General features: G+C 48.5%; 3 protein-coding genes across 3 annotated transcripts; 1 reads left to right on the top strand and 2 right to left on the bottom strand.

The window, feature by feature from the left end:
- The first annotated feature begins 4,525 nt into the window (after positions 1-4,525).
- Positions 4,526-6,108, top strand: EI90DRAFT_3029591 (uncharacterized protein). The gene is made up of 6 exons (XM_039058142.1): positions 4,526-4,986; positions 5,036-5,089; positions 5,141-5,182; positions 5,240-5,516; positions 5,575-5,861; positions 5,910-6,108. The coding sequence occupies exons 1-6, from the start codon at positions 4,875-4,877 to the stop codon at positions 5,981-5,983; spliced, it is 846 nt and encodes a 281-aa protein (XP_038923054.1). The 5' UTR covers positions 4,526-4,874; the 3' UTR covers positions 5,984-6,108.
- Positions 6,109-7,199: 1,091 nt separating this feature from the next.
- Positions 7,200-9,095, bottom strand: EI90DRAFT_3143381 (cation efflux protein; the record flags this gene model as incomplete). Its single annotated transcript, XM_039065016.1, has 8 exons — positions 7,200-7,271; positions 7,327-7,649; positions 7,711-8,241; positions 8,300-8,467; positions 8,526-8,606; positions 8,664-8,808; positions 8,869-8,908; positions 8,968-9,095. 8 exons carry the CDS (start codon positions 9,093-9,095, stop codon positions 7,200-7,202), a joined length of 1,488 nt encoding a protein of 495 aa, XP_038923053.1.
- Positions 9,096-11,455: 2,360 nt separating this feature from the next.
- On the bottom strand, positions 11,456-12,164 carry EI90DRAFT_3029586 (uncharacterized protein). The gene is made up of 2 exons (XM_039058141.1): positions 11,589-12,164; positions 11,456-11,535 (listed from the first exon to the last, which is right to left on the bottom strand). Exon 1 carries the CDS (start codon positions 12,106-12,108, stop codon positions 11,596-11,598), a length of 513 nt encoding a protein of 170 aa, XP_038923052.1. The 5' UTR covers positions 12,109-12,164; the 3' UTR covers positions 11,456-11,535; positions 11,589-11,595.
- Positions 12,165-16,368: the final 4,204 nt, after the last annotated feature.

Below are 16,368 nucleotides of genomic sequence, written 5' to 3'. Positions count from 1 at the left end.
ACTGGGGATGATCGTTCTGAGGTAGCACGTAGTAGAGTTGACGTCGAAAGCTAGGTTTGAGTGTCGTGGTCGTTAGAGAGTGATCAGCGTTGTCGAGGGAATTTTTTTCGAGAGCAGAGTCGAGAAGTGAAGACTTTGTTGTGATTTGTTGTGTTTATGGTTCCTCGAAAGAAGAGAGAAAAGAAAAAAGAAATAGGAAAATGAAAGGGTATTTGTACTTTTTTCGTATTGAATGGCGCTCAGGGTCCGCGTGATTTGAAATTGGGTTTGAGGTAACGCTTCAATTTAATCTGTCATATTTCAAATTCTATTGAAATAATATTTCCTTTAAAAAATGAAAAATGGACCTTGAACTGAATTGTCGTCCCTGCATATATCCAATTTATTCAATCACTTTTTCGCCTATTTCGTCCTGAATCAATACAATCACGGACAATAAAACCCTTGCTCTGTCCATATATTTGCAGGGTTACCGTCCCCACGATCAGGGTTCTATATTCCTGAGTTGGAAACACTGCCACATGTATCGAAGGAACCCCCGTTTATGGGGATAATGATTCCCAAAAAGTGAATGGCCGTCAAAGAACCCGAAATGAGTCATTCTGAACCCTCACCGGGGTCTTCCATGTAAAAATGGCGCATGATAATTGATAAGCTTCAACGGCGCTTCTTGGACACAAATGGTTCCGATGCCCTCTGGACTTGCATTCCTGCGGAAGAGGCTTAAGGGTGTTGCAGCGTGGTGACAACCCCGACATATGCCGAGACTTCTGAATTGAGAGCACGGCCCAACAATAACACGTAATGTGAGCAACAGAAAAGGAAGTGTGCAATCAAGGGGGAAGGGGGTAGCGCCGAACGAACAGCGTGCAAGCATGGCAAGTACGTAACCGGAAACAAATCACGGAACAATCAGAATTCTTGTACGGTCTGAAAGGAGAGCATCGCGAACATATGTACTTGTTAAACGGCATCCGAAGGGCAAGAACCATATCACAAGACCAAATATGAACAATATGAACAACAGTGAATGGAAGGGCATGAGCCTGTCTGCTGAACACAAGTTTTATTTTCTCGTTCCTCCAAACCATGTCACCGATCCCGCTCGGCAACCTCCGCGCCCATGTGCAACTCACGCCGAGCGGAAGCCAAAAATAGCAGTACATGCCTGAGTCAAGAGGCCGGAGTCCCTGCCTAAAGTCGACACCGCAACTCCTGTGCACTTAGCAACCTTTCGCCACCCCCTCAATAACCCACACACTCATCACTCCATCTGCCAGCCAACTTACTCGCTGCCCGCATGCTTCGGTCAGCTTCCCACCCATTATTTTCGATCTGTCGCCGGGATACACCGAAAACTCCTCCCGAAATGACTCATCCTGACGTGTCATCGGACCGACCCGGGTGAAGGGTTGGCTCACTATCGCATCACTTGAGGTGTTTGTTAGATTGAGATACCATCAACGTAGAACTGGTCCCTTCATCCATAATAATATCGCCATCATGGTGGACACGCCCACAGTCTCAGCAGCAACCAACTCCCCCTGAAGAAGTCTAGGGCTTCTGTACAACGAGATGTAGTCGCACATCCATGATTTCATTCCTTTCTCCCTACATCATGCGCGGGTTCTTACCTTCTGGATTAACTCCCACCAAACGGGAAGGCGCATATCCCGCGAAAGCTAAGTAGATATGTTGTTCTCTCAAGGGTACGTGCATGGTCTCCCATAGCCGGTACTCCGGCTATCCTTGCAATTCGCCATGCCCCCGCATTGGAGTACACGCAACGAGAACAAAAGTAAAGCCCAGGTACAACACGCGCGTGATGCACGTCGCTCAACGAAAATTTCTGTTTCATTTTCCAAGTAGAAAGGACGAGTTAAATGCAGCGGCCATACAATTGACTCTAAAGAAGAGACATTGGAAAATGTGCAATGTCCCTGCAGGATGCTAACATCTCTCCTGACAAAACTTGGATATTCCGCCCAGGTGCCTCTAAATTGTTGTCAAGACAAAATGTGACGAATAGCACTGAATTCGCCAGATGCCACGAGGGAAGGCAATGCAGGCGTTATCGCAGGATCAGACGTACGTCGGCACTGCAACCGTAGATCGTGCTCGGCGAGTGATCAGGGATTTAGACACACAATCAGGGACATGGTGTCAACTGTAGTGTCATGGATTCGGTGGCCATTAGGTGCATACATGCTAATGGACTCGTTAGCCCAAGAAATATTTCATATCAAGGCATGGTCCCGGATCCTTCCCTCCGGTCGCTCAGTTCTAACCCCCCGCCGATCTCGGAGCCGACTCAGACCCATGAGCCCAGTCGTCAGGGAAGCAATGACACCCCGCAGTCGACATGCCTCCATAGCCGCGCGGACTTTAACACCATAGGACAGAGATCACCTTCTTACCTATTGACGACTGCAAATCTGCAACATCACTGTTATTCATGTGGTAGCGCATCAACCCTCACATTACAGTTGTGGTTCGTTATTCCCAGCAGGATCGCATAGAATTCACACATACCACTGCTCATAAAATATCATTGCTGTGCAATGCATTTATAGCCGAGGAAATTTGTGGTTACAGCACACATGTACATCCGCTTCCTACTATCCCCCTTCGTCATGATGTCTAATGACTCAACCTAAGTCACATCAGGTCGCGACTTTGCGCAGCAGAAAGTATGCCGTGTCGCGACATAGTGATTTCTCTCTAGATCCAGTTACATAGTGCTGAAAAGCACTCTCAAGTGCTCTAGCATTCAAGAGCGTTCTAGAGCAGGGGACCTTTCTCCTCAAGAACCCCCATCCCCATTAACCATAACAACACAAAGGCCTCGCTCACCCATGAACTCCAAATTTTGATCAGGTTCGGCTCGAAGAACGAGCGTCGGACTGTCAATCAATTGCTTAACTGCGACGGGTAAATGATGGTGCAGACCTTGTATACCAGCTCAGCAACCCGTATTTGTGTCACGTACAAACGATAACGTGAAGAGTGGATTTAGCGGAACGCATAACATCATCGGAACTCTAGAGGCTGGGCCATCGATACCCTAGTAAGTACTATATATTACATGAGTTCCACTTCTGTGGTAAAGTCAGCTTCTTCCCCAGCGCCGCAGGCTGCTCATTCGATTTCTGTTTCTTTCCAAGCAGGCTGAGCCAGCCTATCGGTAGATCCGCGGAATTGTAGATGCCCGGCAATGTATGTACCAGCTGGTTCGTAGCAGTAGCCTTTGGCGGTTTCTCTAGCTACAGTGTAGTTCCGGTCCTAATACACACATGATCGATCCAGGGACAGATATACTTGTTGATTCCGATTCTTTAATATGCGCCCGGGGAAACGTTTGAAAATATTCCACCGCAGCACATGAGTTATGCAGGTAAACCGTCCGATTTCCAAGATGTTCTACATTCATATATATATGTCTACAGATCGATGCACCAAGAAGGGAATCCTATCCGTTTATAGTATCGGGCGTAGGTGCTTAAATATGTGTGCAAACATCGGACCCTAGATCGATAAATAGATACGTCGTGAAATTTGATTCACGCATTCTGTGGACTGTATCAATCCCTGGACAGAAACCAAGACAAAAGATAGGCCCTCACTTGACCCATCGGGTAGATCAGCCAACTACTAATTCAAGAAAGAAGTGACGTAGAAAGACCAGGACATCAGGGGAGCGTTTAAAGACACCCAAGATATTCCTCGAGGGTCTCCTGTAAGTCTTTCTGATAGACCTGAACTGATTCTGGGGTCGGATGCAGTCGATAAATCCTATCTAAGAGCTAACTCCCTCTTCCCATCATCCTTTTCTCACAACGATACTCGGCTTAGGAACTGATGCGAGACGCACCAATTGATCACTAGCCGCGCTCGTCATGCTTGTTCAGGACACAAAGGTCTTAGTCCGTTGACTCGTTTGAGTGGCGCGGAGACAAGAGCCCGGCGGCTGTAGTTTCCAGAGGTCCAGATAAGACATAATGATTGATCTCACGGAGATAGCATGGAGAAATAAGCACCCAAGGTGTGCAATCCCACTAGGTATCAATTATCGCGGGGATACGGTACCCGAATGATAGTCAAAGAGAACGGTCTATTCTTTGCTGCGCATGATATCAAGTCGAACGTTGCATGGGGCAGGTCGGGGACCGAACCCCAGAATTCCCATGTGAATGCGAACCTTGCCTTGTGCGTGCAAGTATCCTTTACAAGGGTTGGGGGATCATCTCCAAACGTAGAGTTCGACTTCCCACGAATCTCCATGGGGCGAAAGGTATGAACGCGCAAGAGCTGCCGATCAATTGAGAGATGCGGCAACTATGGAGTCAAAAGACTGTCCCACAAGGGCTCAGCCTAAAGGCACAAAAAACAAGTCACAAACAGACTCGTACCCAGTAGTCGTCGCTCCGTGGACGCCTTATCGGTCAACGAGGACGAGGCCTAATTGTTTAGTCACGACCTTAATTGTGGCGGAGTTGTCCGAATTTATTGTCGTATTGCAACCTTATATAGCCCCTGACACTAAAACCCAACCCGAGGATCTCACATACCCGAATACACCATCCAGAAAACCCATCCTGTAATGACGGTCCCCTCATGTACGCTACAGTGTAGAGAGCCGGGACGGCCGCACTGCCACGTGACAACCACGGCCGCGGGGTAGTAAGAGAGAGCACACCAACAACTTTGACGATGTCGGCGGGCATTGGGCTGTGTAAAGAACTCGTTGCAAGATGTTTCCGGATGCAACGATCCCTGAAGTAAAGCCGCGTCCAACGCATAAAAGATGATACATCTCCCAACAACCCAATCACCAATTCACCGCTTCCCCTCTTTCACCAAGTCTACTTACCTCAATGACGGCTAAGCGTGGTATAACACTTGTGGCCCCCATGCCTCCCTCCAAAAGGCCCAGAAACAATGACAAGCAAAACCACCCCCCCTTGTCCATTGCAGAGGAACTGTCTGGTATGTGTTCTATTGGATATGGTGAATATTCTCTCTTATCACAGATTAGACAATACGTTGGAAAGCGAAGCTGAGGACGTAAACAATGGAGTTGCCATCAAAGGTAAGTACATGTATTGGGGTGCTAATCGCTAGCTCGTTTACATGCCTTTAGAACACAACCACTCACCGCAGGACGGTGGCAACGGAGATGTTGGTATGCTGCTGACTTGATCAATCCCCAGCTACTAACATGATCTCTTCAATGAATGAGATGTACCTAATCTTCTGCCTCCTTCAAGATTGGTCTCCGATGCGGGTGGAGATGAAAAAGTTGAGGATTCTGCGACATCGAGCTTGGCGGCTGACAAGTCAAAGGAATCGCAACTGGACGCTGAGCTCTCTCCTGAACGCCTTGCCGACAATTTTTGGACTCGTCTGACAACCACTCCATGGGAAGCAAATGAGAAGGAGAAAGCATCGAGATCGCGTGTGCGTGGTGGAGATGGGGTGTTCAAGGATAAGGACCAATGGGAACCGGCACTTGTTCAGTAAGCTCATCCCTCTCCTCTTTTCTACAACATCGTTCACTGACTGAATTGGTCCTAGACGCTTGTACAGCATGACCTCCTTTGATGCCATCGTCGATGATGGCGTAGGGGCTATCGAGTGCTTCACTCCGGGTGATAGCAAGTTCGTCTTCACTGGTAAACCCTTGTCTCTTGGATATCGGCGAGCGTCCCAGAACATCAAGGCAGGCCAGGCTCTACGTTTCTTGTTCACGGGCGTCGTCAAGGATGCGCATCAATGGAGCGATAACTACATGCTCAACCTCGTTCCTTTAACCAGGCTTGGGTTCAAGCGTGCCAAAGAGGTTCTAAAGTATTATTCGAGCAGTAAGGGAGGACTCTTTTGTTGTGAATTGTTTCTAACCGTTTCAACAGAGAAGGTCCATGCCCTAGCAATCGAAGAGCATTTCATTCCACTAAAGGCTTGGACGCTTGTAGTACGTATCTGAAAGCAACGTGGACCAATGCTGACGCTGATGGAGGAAGTCCAAGGATTTCAAAGCCATTTATGACGCTTCGCAGGAGTATTCCGTCGATCATCAAGAAATGCCGTTGTACAAGGGTCCTCTACAACCTGGCGATGTCGTTGCTGCTGACTGCAGTCTCGAAAAATATACTGAAAAGAGTTCGGGCGTTGACAAGGTGGGATTCAAACTCGTCGGAATCAGCTTCATTTGTGAAGGCGACCCACCGGTTACGGGTTTGTCTTTGTTGGGTTCCTCCCCTTCAAAGAAAAAACTTTGAAATTTTCTGGATTTCTTCCCATTCCGCACTAAAGATTCAAGTTGTATGAGTACAGGACCATGGTTTCTTCCGTCTTGATCCGTTTCTTCTCTGGCTTGCACATGGCGTAGACTATATGAAGTCGCAATACAGTGCAGAGCGAAGCGAGCACACTTGTATACAGTTTTCCACCCCCCAATGAGATTGCCCGCTCAATGATTCATTACCGCAAATTTCTCTCATTTCTTCACATTCGGTGATGAAATTTGGCGTGTATGTATGCAGTTGCTAGGGCTACTTGTATATTAAATTAGAGGCAGAATGGATGCGAAGCATAGCAAACCTGAACACGAAAAGTGGCCATGCGTCCCACTTAACCATGCCAACCTCATGTAGCTCTCTCCACCCCACCGAGAGCAGCCAGTGGGTAAAAGGCCATCATTACACATGTCAGGCTTTATTTGTTTCGATGACACAATAAGCTAGTCGGGAGCATGTTTCTATCCACCATTCATAACTTTGACCTAAACAATCCACCAATCAACCGTCCCTGTATCCCCCAACTCAGCTCCTGTCTTGCTTGCTTCTTTTAATGGGTCGGCACGCAAACTCATTAGAGGTCGCACGGAGAAAAGGCACATTTGGTGGAACAAAAGGTACCACCAAAGCCATCCAAGATCCTAATGAGGGACTAGATGGTTGATAACTATTCCCAACTTCAGCGGAACAAGCCTCCTGCAATATCGGAGGCGTCAGGGGACTAGAGCAAACGGTGGAAGGGGTTCGGCACGAATATTGGGGGTTGAAAAATGTACAGCGCCGTGTATTAATGTTGATTCAATATGTATAAATTTCAAATAGAAGTTATTAACGATTAGTTTGACTGGACGACACTCGCTGTTGGACTGTGAGTTGGCTTGGGTAGGGATTGGAAGGCTTCCATTACTCACGACAGCATTTGACTTCAGGAGGGCAATTCCGTCCGGGCGCGCAAGGCATCCTGCACGGCGTTACCTAAACACAGGGTAACCCATATGCACCTTCCCATGTCAATAAAATTTCAACTCACCGTCCCGCTTCCGGGCCTGGAGGATTGGGCTTCGTGTCCAGCGATAGTGAAAAACTCAGGCTGGATCGTACTCGAGTGCACCTCGTAGTTGTGTAGCACTTTCTTTATATCGCCGGCAACCTCCATGAATGCTCTGCTCCCTTCCTCTCCTTCATGCGCAACACATACATGGACTGAGGCGACGATCTTGGTTTCCGAAAGTTGCCACACATGCAGTTCATGCAGGGAAAGAACTCCAGGGATTGCCTCAATGTCCTCACGAACGGCGTCCAATGAAATGGACGGTGGAACGCCCTGCAATAGAATGAAAGAGGCACTTTTAACTGTAGGGATAAACGGTGAGATTTATATGTAAAACAGGATCTCCCATAGAAAAGAACTGACCGAGAGGTAGGGCACTAGTAAAGATAATACAGGTTATCACTAAACTGATGATGGGGTCGCTATAGTACTTCCAACTCCAAGTAGTCAGCCAAATAATGAGGCCAGACGAGATGACGCCAACGTTGCCCAACGCGTCGCCCAGCACGTGAAGTAATAACGCACGCATATTCATCGAGCCATGAGAGTGGATATGACCATGATCCGGTCCCTGAGTTTCAATATCAACGGCTGAATGAACATGTTCGGGATCATGTTTGTGCGTGTGAGTGCTTGTGTGACTGTGGAAACGAGCATCCGGGCGTGAATGCTCGTGGACAGAATGCTCGTCTCCATCGCTTCCTGAATCGTCCATCACTGCGTCTTCGGGTGGTATGGGTATTGCTCTAGAAGCTCCATAAACTCTTGCTAAACCCCTTGAGGCAGAAGGACTAGAAGGGCTCTGTGCCATCGAAAATGAGCCCGAGTGATACCCAGCTTGCTCAGCTGTTTGAACCACTCGTGCGCGGGTTTGGGCTGGGTGACCGGTGTAGGCTGATATGAAGTCATGCAGTTCAGGATCAGCCAGGTGAATCAACTAGATTGCACTTACGGCTAGGAGACCTAGAGCGCTTCGCCGATCCTCTGATCCTCTTGGGGGATGAGGGCGGCGAGACAAGTGGGGTAGTTTCGGAGGGTATTGGCGAGCTTTCCATTTTTTTCGGAGTTGCGGATGGTGATGATGCGGGAGAATCGCCGTGACCATGAGAATGCCCATGTTCTGCGTATTGGGATTGTTATCATCGAGCGTACCCATTTAAAAAATGCGTTTGACTTGCCATGGAAAAGGAAGAGGCCTAGGATGTTGGAGGCGAGGCCAAGCGAGCCGACGATCACAACGAGCTTAGGGTTGCTGATTTCTGTGAGGGAAATAGTGATAAAAAAAATTAGATGGCCCGGGGCTGGGGAACTCTTACCAGGAACAGAGAAGAAACGCTCAACCGCCTCCAAAAAAATGGACAAGCAAAGCGCCAGTAAGAAGACGCCATTCACGAGAGCCGCGAGAATCTCCGCTCTATGCCATCCATATGAGTAGTTGGAGGTTGGGGAATTAGCAGAGAGCTGCATTTCACAGAAACTGGCTTAACACAAGATCCATTGCGGGCTTACGAATGGTCATACCTTGATGGCGTAGAGCGCCACGACCAAGCTGAGCACATCGCTGTATAGATGAAGAAATTAGGCGAAACGGCTCGCATCCCTTCGATCGCGCTTGCTTACTTGAGCATATGGAAGGCATCTGCTACCAGCGCCAGCGACCCAACAGCGTAGCCGGCAGTGAGCTCCACGAGGAGAAAGATGGAATCGATGATGAGCAAGGCCCATATCCTCAGCGATCGAGAGTCCATAGCGGGAAGCACCTCTTAGCGGTACGTAAGTCGAAGGAGGTACTAGTGCTACGAAAGCGAGCCTCGGTTTGGCCTCAGTGTTGTGATTATGCAATGTGCATGCGATTACATAAGCTAAGCTGTCAACTAGCTTCCGCCGACGACAATGAGAGGATGGCATGACAACCTGTGTTGCGGGCCTGTCGGACCACGAATCAGATTGCTCGGTGATCGGACAAGTGTCAATTGCCCAAATACGGAGGTACTGTTGTAATGAAGGGATTCTAGGTGTGGCAATCCGCTACTCAGCGACTTCAACTCGCGATCGACCAGAGGTAAGCTAGTTGTTGTTTATTCTGGATGTTTAGCCGGAAAACTATGTTAGTAGCTTTTACTGATGATTTTTTACCAACCCACGTCCGTGCGTATTTATACATCCACGAAACGTATCACAATGAGAATATACGTAAAATAATCGACTGTGCGTCAGAACATTCTGGAAGATTCTGTGTCGATCGAAGCACCAGCTCAGCAGCTCAGTTGGGATGGCGGCAGGCTCGTACCCAGCCGTTCTGTTTTATCTTGTCAGAACCTGGGTCCGAGTTTGGGTAGAATTATCAACACAAACATGACAGATCAATAGCGACTACTTATCCAACAAGGTGAGTCAGCATCATCGGATTGAACAACACTCATGACTTCCCAAGCCGAATGACCACCTCTCAGCAACAGTGGGATTACAGGTTCGTGAACCCTATTCAGTTCTCACGATGCCGATACAGGCGATGACCCGAGCGTTTGCAGGGTGTAACAGAATGTGTCCCAGCAGTTTGAAATTTTGATCGTCACCTAGACTTGTTTCTGTTGAGAGGGTGCGTTAAACTTCCTGACCGAATATATCACTTATTGACAATTGGATTGTGGTTCTATGGTATACATGTTTACATCCAACATTCTACCTTCTGCTTGAAACGACAGCCGAAAAAACCTTTGGAACAAAAAAAATTAACCTTCTCCAGCCTTACCATTTTGGCTAGGCCAGTCGTCTCAAATTTGAGCTTGGAAGTGACGAAGGGAATATTCGACTTCCATTTTTTTCCAGAGCCGTACAGTGGAATTTAAAGGGGGGTCAGTTTTGGGGGCATGCAATGGCGAGCCCCGATCGAAATCGTGGTCCAACGGCCTGAGTGCTGCTGCTGCCAGTCCACATAGCTTCGCTGTCGATCTCTGGATGGCCGGAGTGTGATAATGGCTCTTCATCTCATTGCACCACTTTCGGTTCGATCCTTTTCGACGCTCTGGAGCATTCCAATGTTACAGCGCTGTACCTCTCGTTATGGCCGGTTATTTCGAGACTCGATGTGAGTGTTCCTCCAGCCGATGTTACGATGTACACACTCAGTGCTTGTGTTATGATGTAGGTGGTATTTTCGTTCATGAGAAGACCGCGCAATTTGGCTCACCTGAGCATCGGCAATTGTGGACTGAGGGAAAGGGAACGAACCCGATGAGAAAATCCTCATCGGTTTTAAGCCTCATCTGGGAAAGGTGAGCCCCTGCCCAAACACCGATCGCAGCGCTAATCAATTGAGATCAGGTCCGAAATTTCGGCTTTCGACAAAGACGAGGGAGAAACCGTCGAGGATATGCACCTCTCCGTATAGGCCTGCCAAAAATGTGATCCGTGCCGCCCCGGAGGATGTAGCTGGGATTTATGTCCAACGCCAAGGAGTGCCCATCAACGGTCACCAGGAATCGAATGTGGAAGAGGAATGGTACAACTCAGAAGTGCTCGATGATGCCTCCTCGTCAGTCCTTTTCGTTATATCTCGATCATCCAGGAAAAATCGCCCGCTTCTTCCTTAATCCACGAATATTAAACCGAGGTGCGTATTAAATAAGTTTGTACGTTCAATGTGGCACGCACACTAGGGGCGACCGCCTGCAGTTCGGACATCTTGAACTCGGGTGTGCACACCGGTGTCAGCAGCACTGCAAGATACATGATTATGGGCACCGATGCGTTCAAGATGCCAGATAATTGACTCTCCAGCATTCACGTATGCCGACATGGGAGACGCCTCACAAGCCTGTTGGCTTGTATAGCACTCTCCGGTTCCGCCTAGGCGTTCATTGGTTCCCTAGGCTATCAAATGCTCAAAAAAATCTCCACTTTCGTCCCCTCTGACGTGTTGGGCAGGCTTGACTCTGTCCTCTCCTCAGATACGGTCTTTGGGTTATGACTTCTGTGCCCTTGAAGGCGACTCCAATCTTCACTGGCTCCTTGACCCAACACAACTTGGACTTGAGGAGGCATATGCAACAATTTCCTTGCCACTGAGTGGGACTCCGAGGCTGTATCTGACGACGTAACGGCGAACTTTTACAATACCTAGACGTTCTGTCGTACACGTTATGATCTCATCAGTTGAATAGATACATCGTTAAGCGCAGATTCAGGGTACCGAGCCCGATCCCTTCTTGGCTAGCCCCCTCGTACTAACTCTTTGCTAGGTTCGTCTCATCCCCGTGCCAATCGTTCTGTGCAATAAGAAGTGATCAAATGCAACTCATGGGCATTTCTGGGCGTGGAGCTTTTGCCCCGCAATCTTGGGTCGAATGCGCTATATCCCCGGCACCTACATATGACAGGCTGCATGCATCCGCCAGTATAGCTTGACCGGTAATGTTGGTCCCCAAGTGTAGTGACACAGAGCAGGTCGGCCCCTTGTTTGCCGCCACCTGAAGCACCGGCTGCAGTCTCTGAAGTTGCACTACATACCTTGGTTACGAGTTCATCAAGCTGTTTAAATCGTCCATCATCGATTTTGGAGTGGGACGAGGGAATAAAAGGAACAAAGCTGATGAGAAGAGAGATTGGGCCAGTGGAGCTTAGGCGGAAGTGGAAGAGGGAGGAATGATAACTTTGAAAGAAATATCCGTCAAATGCGATAGTACCAGCGTGTCGTACGTTACGATAGAGTACCGAATAGTCATACAAAGGGTGCAGAGAATGTACAGGTCTAATCAGCATGAGATATATGCGGGAGCGAAAAGTTATAGAGAGCGGAGCATGATTTGGGGGGCTACACTCGTAAGCCCCCATGCCCACAGAGGGGGGGGGGACGAATCGTCCGCCTCATTTCTTCTGCAAAGAACGAACCTTTCCTTGCTAATATCCGGCCCAAGATCTCCAAGTTTAATGAAAGGTTCTTCTGATACGTTGCTTGTGGTAAAATTCAACCACGCGACAACGTAATGTGTCCCACCAAAACGATATATATAATTTCGTTGAACGTCCGCCTCGAGAACCGGAATTGACAGGAAGAACTAATGCAACCGACGAACGGGCAATGACTAGACCCGCCATCGCGTGGTATACGCACGTCATCGTAACATCAGTTTAGGATAGAATCGCCCACAACACACATCAAGTCCCAGAACGGATGACGAGATGCAATACACTGGAGCTGCTGAAGAACCAGAAGACCGACAGCAAGATAGATCAACAATAGGACGTGTACGTCTCATCGGCTTCTCGAACAAGCGTCCAGCTGGAGCGATGGAAACCCACTGTTAGGTTAACGTCAATGCCTCACAAACATGAGTTTGTCTGCAACATCGCGGCTTCTGGATCTAACGAAATACATATTATGTCGCCTTTATTGTTAAAGCTTACATATAAAATACGATACATGAAATATACGGGACACACATCACAGCCATAGATTACGGCAGTGACACGTCGACCAAGCGAACGGTTGGAACTTCGACACGGCTCAAAGAGCCGCGAACGAAGGGTGAGAAAAATTATTGCAGGGGGACAACAGACCCAGAGCAAGTGAGTTGAGTTACCAACATCCTGCAGAATGCAAGGACATCAGTGCTGCATATCGCACCCAAAACAGCGTCCATCTTCGTCCAATCATCCCTGAATCCTCGAGGCACTAGCCATCACCCTCCCCTCGTACGATATGACTTGGTAAGCAGAAGAGAACAAACAGCTCCCCCTTCAACGTGAAATGGGTCATACCCGCGGAACCGCATTCTGCTGGAGTGCGGGGGCATTCGAGGCATCATATTGATGAAACCTCGACCAAGAGGGAGGAGTTCTCTCTTTCCCTCTTGTGCGACATACGTTCCTGTTGGCCATCTCGGCACTGGTAATATTAGTTATGATAGTTTCTATCTGCACACCCGAAACGCGGGTTCAGGGCAGAGCTTGACATCGCATACCAAATAGGCTATGCTCATCTGTACTCATGGGACATGGGCCCATGACAGGTGCTCGACGGTGACTGTACATAATACGCAATATGAAGCGCGTAATATGGCGACATGGTATGAGTCGCAGGCCTAGTAGGGCCATGGTAGCAGCAGTAGTAGTATTAGTAGTAAACACGTCGGCAAAGATGCAGCGGTTGCATCACACAACTGCATCACTGGATGTGGTAATTCATCAATCCAGTAGTCAAGCTAACAGCGCTATATAAGCGCTCTCTCGCTGTAGCGAGGCTGGAAACGTATTGCGTTCGGCAACACGGCGGAACGGCTTGCGGGGGAAAACATTACGCCCACAGCTCGCATGCCGCAAGTGCTTTCATGCACTGCTATAACCCACTGCTCACCACTCCGCGCCATAATTGACACGAACAAAGACACACATGATGCTCAACGGCCTCGCTGCACCTTAGCAAGGCACAGTCAATGAGACTGCGCCCTTCCATCGCCGATAGGGAGGGAGGAGACGGTAGCAAAAAGAGAAAGCAAGGAAGATGAAAGGAACAAAAGACGTAGACGCTACCACCCCTTGACGAGTCCCAAGTGACATCCGACTTATCCACCCAAGGCGGGCTTCCCTCCCCACAAGCGGCACAACACCAATGCCAGCCGGTGGATCTCCGGGAGCGATGGCAAGCCAGCTTCAGTACAGACGCACGAGGTCCTCACACGCCTTCCGCCATATGACGAAGGGACACGGAATGGAATACTCACTTTAACTCGCTCGCAAAATGCAGAAGGCACAAACCTGCTTCTCAGTGAGTGGCGAGCTACGCAGCCTTGGGATGTTGTTGGTTGAAAAGAAAGAACCAAGACGGTTTTTGCCGATTTAAATAGGCTAACATTACATAAGCTCAGCTCTGATACCCCAATAAGGAAGGCGCAAGCGTCACCAGCGTCTAAAGGCCTGAGGCGCCATCTGATGATATTATTTAACGTGACAACCTAATGTGTTAGTGTGTTGTGTGATGGCCGGGACTGAGTATTTCCGAACATGCAGAACGCGATAGTATACTAAGGACGACGGACTATTACATACACCATAACAAAAAATGAAAAGGAGAAAAGAGAACCACAAATCTGAGACCAATGGCACAGAAAAGTTGGGAGCGAAAAATTGGATGACGAATGGTCAAAGGCAGCAGACCCAGAGTAGTCTGAATTGAGTTATCAAGGGCGGGGCGAGACAATTCGCGCCCACCTGAAGAACCCATGGCGCCGTGAATTGCACTCAAGGTCACATTCTCGTATTCTCCATCAACATCCAAGCACGAAAAAGCCAAATAACTTGAGGCTGCATCTCTCCTCATACGTTGGTTCCTGGTGGGCAGAAAGGTTAGGAACTACACGTTCCCGGGGGTAACTGGCATCTGGCGCTTGCACCGGCCTCCATGCAACGCTGATGCTCCACACTTAGGGGCATATCTGGAAGTGCTATCGAACTTTCAGAAAAGAAGAGAGAAGCGGAAGGCGATTAAGCCTTCCCCATGCCCCCGTGGAGCAACCCCCACCAGATCCGCCTTCACGTGTGCACCCCTCTCACAACAAGGCAGGAACAACCAGGAGAAAACATATCCTCCCGCGCGACTGTAGTTGTACGGGCTACGACGCGTCCCAACGAGATAGATTGACACAGCCAACGGAAATTCAGACCCTCATGATGCTGAACAATGACAAAAGAGATCGAAAACATGCCCATCCTCCTTGACGATTTCAAGCAAAACAGATCGAAGCTCATCCATCCACACCTGGACGGACGTCCCTCCTCACACAGCGCACACGTAAAAGAATGCCACTATATGACTCTCCGGGTATCAGTCGAACGTTGCGAAATTTCTGGTACGTCAACGTGTCGGAATGACCAACAGTCTCCTCTCGAGAACGAACGAGACCAAGTCCAAATGAACAAAGCCTGGAGGATCAAACACTCAGACCTTAACCCGCTCGCGAATGTGAAAGGACTGGAAGCCCTTCGGTGGGTGACGAGCTACACGGCCTTGAGGCTGCTGCATGAGCTAAAAACAGGAACGGAACCAAATTTCTGCTCCTTTATAGGGCTGCATTACATAAGAGTAGCGCCACGCGCCTAACTCGTTCACACCCCTTAGCACCCTTCTCAGTATTATGCATAGTTCAACGTAGCTAACCGGCTATCACATTTCCAAATGATTATACACTCGACAGGTACCATACAGCTAAGAAAAAAAAAACTTGCGCACCTACAGCACGAAGAATCAGTACTTGCACTGTGATCATAGACGAGAACAACGAGATAGGAAAAGCTTCAGCTGGGATGCCCATGATTGTTCGTGAGCTGGTTGGGCAGTTTCCGCATAATGATAGGAAGACCATCGTGTGTAACATCATGCAGTGTGGAATGGGACAGAAAAGAGATGATGAGACTAACCTTTGACGATGAAATAACGAACAAGAGCAAAACGGTCAACATCTAGAAGGTGGCAAGACGGAATTAGTCATTCTGAAGATCCAATAGCCAACTTGGTAGGAGCAGTCAGATTTTTGTTAGCCAATTGGTATCGTCATGTTATAGTGTTCTGACGGTAACTCCAATGCTGATCATCATCCCACACCATCCAAGTCGTGTTCAAGGCAAGAACTTACCGAAACTGAAACTGGAACCACATTGCAGATGACTACGAAAAAAAAAACAAGCAGATCAGCAAATGCGAAATGAAGAAAATTAATGATTGATCAGGAAAAATAAGGATACGTTCATGAGTAAGTCACAAACTCTAGTTTGTATAAAACATCACATTGGGTTCGATGAAGATAAGCACCTACCGCATCGAGATTCTGCCCGTTGAGACAGATGGAGGATCATGAAAAGAGCGAAAGCAAAAACGACGGAAGCAAAAGGCCACCTAAATAGTTACACCATGGAGTTTGCCGGGATCGTTGGTGCCGGCACTATGATTAGCCGGGGCCAGTTTTGAATAGACTCATTGACAGCGCCCGTACGTGGTCTTGGAGTCATTTGGACACTTTCCGCCCT

Source organism: Cantharellus anzutake, assembly GCF_015039405.1.
Source record: "Cantharellus anzutake strain C23 chromosome Unknown EI90scaffold_2, whole genome shotgun sequence".
NCBI classification, from domain to species: domain Eukaryota; kingdom Fungi; phylum Basidiomycota; class Agaricomycetes; order Cantharellales; family Hydnaceae; genus Cantharellus; species Cantharellus anzutake.
This window is presented reverse-complemented; position numbering and strand designations above follow the sequence as displayed.